The sequence below is a fragment of the Galeopterus variegatus genome, unplaced genomic scaffold, assembly GCF_000696425.1.
Source record: "Galeopterus variegatus unplaced genomic scaffold, G_variegatus-3.0.2 Scaffold2430, whole genome shotgun sequence".
NCBI lineage: Eukaryota > Metazoa > Chordata > Mammalia > Dermoptera > Cynocephalidae > Galeopterus > Galeopterus variegatus.
In genome coordinates, this window is record NW_007728541.1 from 121826 (window position 1) to 126800 (window position 4975).

The following is a 4975-nucleotide window of genomic DNA, read 5'->3' on the forward strand; positions in this document are numbered from 1 at the left end:
GAGAAGTAAAATTTTAAAAAATCATTTAATATTGGTAAAAAAAAACTCGTTCAGCTCAAAATTGTAATGTATTTTATATCATATGATTATTATTCTTCATTAGCAAACTATCTTCATTACAGTAGTTTATTCACTGTACAGTCTCATAAAATCTTAACTTTTGAGATTTGTTGGATTTGTTCATAGGTCACAAAAATTTGCTTCATTTTTTTGCTAAAAATGACTTGATTAAGATGTTTCAGTTTTATATGTAAACTTTATAATAAGAAGCTAGTTAAATATCAGGTGGAAGGATCTTATTTTCCTATTGACAGATTAGCTCAATTCCCAAACGACCATTTTCCATGTGACTTATTTTGCTTCTATTATTTATAGTGACTAGGTTCCCTCGGCCTATGTCGCCTCTTCAAGATGTGTCCACTATTATTGGAAGTCGTGAGCAGTTGGCAGTGCTACTACAACTTTATGATTACCAGCTAGAACACGAGGGTACAACAGGCTGGGAGAGTTTACTGTGGGTTGTCAATCAATTGTAAGTTACCACCTCCATATTTACTTGTTGCACCTAAATCAGTAGCCTTGGCACTGACAGACAAAATATAACAAATTTTTTAAAATGAAAACTTGGCATCATCTGTGGTAAACTTCTTTAGGAGAGGATATTTACACCACTGGATATGTAATTATTTACGAGTATCTGTGAAGAAGTTATTATGTCAAAAGGATCTGTCTGCTGCCTTGTTTGTCCAATAGTGACGATGAATTTTAGACTACATCCAGATTTCTCATTTTTGAGGTTAAAATGGATGCCATATTAGCCAAGCTCTTGTGTGAAGTATCAGATCCATAGATTTGAATCTCATTAACTTCATACTCAGAATTCTACCATTAAGCTTCCACATATTTTATGGTAAGCAGTTAAAATTTATTTTCAAGTTTATGCTGTAGAATGTAATCTTAAGACCTTTTCAATGGATCCCAAACAATGCCTTTATTTTCAAAGATCAGAAGAGGTTGTTGGGTTTGCATTGTTTCAGAAATTGGCAAGGAAACAGTAATTTATATATATCCCCTGCCTATTTTTCTTTCCTTTCATATTCAGGTTGCCACAACTTATAGAAATAGTTGGCAAAATTAATGTTACTTCAACTGCCTGTGTCCATGAGTTCTCCAGATTTTTCTGGCGCCTTTGCCGGACATTTGGCAAAATTTTTACAAACACTAAGGTAAAAACTTGTATTCCATGTTTTCTTATATTTAAGAGACGTAAAAGTGTAATGTGTGAATTAATGCCATAACAGAGTAAATAGAAGCATAAGCCCTTCCTTTACTCTAATTATCTTTTAGTATCTTGCAATACGGTTATAGTAGAAGAAAATTCTAGTTGGTAATATTCTTATCTTTGCTGATTTTCAGAAGATGACTTAGCCTATGTTAGTTTGTATCCAGACTTGGATACAAGATTTACTCTGGATATCTCAAAGATTTCCAGCATAAGAAGTATCAGCTAAGAAACTCAACCACAATTCTTTGAATATGCTTCTGGTACTAAACCATCTACGAAGGGTTCAGGAAGCAGCTGTTTGCTCAGCACGTTAGTAAAAACCTCAGGCGATTGTGGAACCACAACAACTTGCTATAAGGATACCGTCTCTTAGAATAGCATGGACACTTAAGATAAATATTGCATATTTTAATCAGTACCAAAAGCATCATTTGTCACATTTGCCTGTACAGGTTATTTTATAGTTTTAGATATTAAAATTGGAATGTCCTTAGGTCCCAATTTCTTTAATCCTATTAATCCATTTGTCTTCATAGCATATTAGGCCAGTTTCTTAGAGACCTAATAAAAACATTAAAAGATGTAGTTGCTGTAATCAAATGTTAATCAAGGCATTTAAAAGGTAAGCATTTGAAGCATCACATTTAATTTAGTGCATCTCCTTATTATTAAATCTGTAGTTATTGAAGCATTTAAAGAAAAACAGTGTGGTATAAAGAACTGGACGAAATTCAGAAGACTTGGGTTATGGCCCTTTATCTGCTGACTTTGCAGCCTTTAATAAATAAGTTAAATTATTTGGGGTTAGTCTTTTCATGTGTGAAATGAAGAAGTTGCCTTACTGTCTTTTAGTTCTATAAGTATGGTTCAGTAGCTTAATCTTTTAATGGTGGTCTTCCTCTCAGTTTAAGCTGAATATGTAAATTAGTATGCCTGACCTATTGATAGGAGGGCAAACACCAGAAAACCAGACCTTGATGTTATTGTAGGCAAAACAAGATCATTTTACATTTTTCACTAGATTCTAATTGTTAAACAAATATGATTCTACTGTTGTCAATATTTTCAAACATTGTTTAACATCTCTAAAACAAGTAGCTTCTGTTTTTTGTTTTTTTTTTTTAAGAGAAGCCAGTGGGAGTCCACTTAAGCACTTAACAGTAAGTGGTTGTTTTCTGTGGGCTGAAATCTGATAACTTTAATAACAAAAAATTAAAATAAGCATTTGCTCTAACTTAAACTATTAATGTTAAATTCTGTATTTGACATTTAAATTTTAAGGAGTTAAGATGGATATCACATGATGAATATCTTACTTATCAAACTCCCTAAATGAATGGAATTTCCTTTTCATTCCTTTTAAATATGGCCAAATGCTTTTTTAAAATAATTTTTAGTTCTAATCATATAATATCTACCTAAATAACCTATCACCAAGTTTAGTTTTAGGAGGCAGTAATTTCAAGCATTTATAATCATCTTGAAAATTATTTTAATTTAGTGAAAGAAACCAAAGGCCATTCAGAAAATAGTTCTTGACCAGAATTGATTTTTTTTTAAAATTTCTCCTTAAAGGTGCTATTTTCAGCAACTTGACTCTTCTTTTGTTTGAAACCTCTGATTAAGAATTATTACATTTCTGACCACTTTACTCAATAGTCTATACAACAAAAATAAATAAATAAATAGTAGGAGTAATAGCAGCAGTAAATATTTTATTTAATCATTGATTGGTCTTTTGAACCTGAGACGTTTTGGATCTTTTTTTGGGGGTTGCTCAGGTAAAACCTCAGTTCCAGGAGATTTTAAGACTGTCTGAAGAAAACATTGGTAAGTTCATTCATTATTACTTTTAAAAACAATTTAATTTCTTTACTCAGAAAAAATACTATATTCAGTATATGTAAATTGTGTAAAATGAATTAGCAAGTACAATTGAAAAGGAAAATTTATATTATGGAGTTCTTGGTTTTACAATGTGTCACATCTAGTATCCTTCCCATAAGATAGAAGTGATGTTAATCCTTGTCAACTTAATTGTAAATAACCACCTTCATTTTAACCAAATTGCCCTGAGGCTGAGCCTCTCAAATTGGATTATTGTACTCTTAGAGGTTTGAAGTGGCATATTGAAGATGCTAAAGATTACAAAATAGCAGCATCTAATTCCTAATTAGCTATTTAAAACATTTAAATATTAAAACAAACATAATGGAAAAAATAAAAGATATGCATGTTTTTAAAAAGAAACATGAGATTTTAAAGAAAGTACAGGCTTAAATGGGCAGCCCCAGCCCTTTGTTGACGTTTTCACTCATTTGTCTTAAGAAGTCTATTTACGGGACCATTAGCCTAAGATCTTATTTGTGTGTGGATATTGTGGTCCTGTGTATTCTAGTTTCTAGAAATAAATGGTGGAAAATGTTAGAAGAAATACATAGCATACCTCCCCTTTTTAACTTGGTTGATTTGAATGTGTGGATAATTCTTATCTAAATTCTACCTTAGTGATTTCATTTGAGTGGCCTAGAAAATATTTTTGGCTGTCCTCAGAGGTAGTTAGAGAATGATTAAGTGAATTCTTTTCATTTCAATCTCTTTTTATATAATAGTTATAGGGCATGTACTTATGGTTGGGTGCTTTCCGCTCTCTCCCTGCTTTACTTAGCCTGACTCCTCTCTCCTCAATGAAAATAATCAGGGCCTGTCTAGCTGAAAACCCTATCGAGGATGCAAGAAGGGCTCTGGAATAGGCCAGAACTGGAAACTAGATAGAATCTCTTATCTGGAAGCAGATTAAATATCATATATGTAGGTACCTGCTTTTAGCTGAGTGCCTTTACATTTTGCTAAACACTGCAAATGGAAAGCATAGAAATACAGGAAGACCTGCCTGTATGGGTACTTGGGACAATCCTAAAAAAAAGCTCTGATTTCTGATTGTGAAAGTAGGAGTATTGCATCTCATTTTGGTTGTTAAAGTTATTTCCCAGAAATGTTTATGGTAACGGAAGCATTAATGTGTATTTTACAACAACCAGTAGAAATGAGTTTTAATCACAATATTTTCCAAAGATGATAATATTTATTTGTAACTTGATAAACAGTTGCAATTTTAAATATAATTGCATTGTGACTTTTTTCTTTAAACTTAAAACATACTTGGATTTTTAAAATTATTTTAATGATTTTAGATTCCTCAGCAGGAAATGGGGTCCTCACTAAAGCTACAGTCCCCATTTATGCAACGGGAGTCCTTACATGTTATACTCAGGTAAGGGAAAAATTCTTATTTTCCAGGAAAAGTACTTTCTAATTAGAAAAATATCTAATATAATGTCTTAATGTGTGTATATAAGTGAAAATCTTATCCATAAAGGAAAGACAAATTTATTAATTCGTTTTGTTCAATAAATAATTTATAATGGAGAGCATATTTGAATAATAAGGCTCTTAGTAAAATCTCAATTGAACAAATAAATTTAGAGATTTTGTGCTTTTTGATATTCTGTTAGAAGTATTAGATTGCACTTATGTAGCACAGTTTCTTTATATTTTGTAAGTTTTTCATAAATGACAGAGCACATGTATTAGATGAAGCAAACTACAAAATGCTGTGCAATATTATACTTTATCATTGTTTTTAGCAAAGTACTTTTTTTTTTTTTTTTTTTTTTTTTTTTTTTTTTT

The 4975-nt window shown here is 31.3% G+C and overlaps 1 protein-coding gene across 1 annotated transcript in view; it reads left to right on the forward strand.

Moving 5' to 3' along the window:
• Positions 1-4975, forward strand: part of KIAA1468 (KIAA1468 ortholog) — a 145025-nt gene that overhangs the window by 99421 nt on the left and 40629 nt on the right. The window contains exons 17-20 of the mRNA XM_008581669.1: positions 376-532; positions 1103-1226; positions 3067-3115; positions 4480-4559. Coding sequence (XP_008579891.1) covers positions 376-532; positions 1103-1226; positions 3067-3115; positions 4480-4559 — 410 coding nt within the window. The remainder of the gene's footprint in view (positions 1-375; positions 533-1102; positions 1227-3066; positions 3116-4479; positions 4560-4975) is intronic.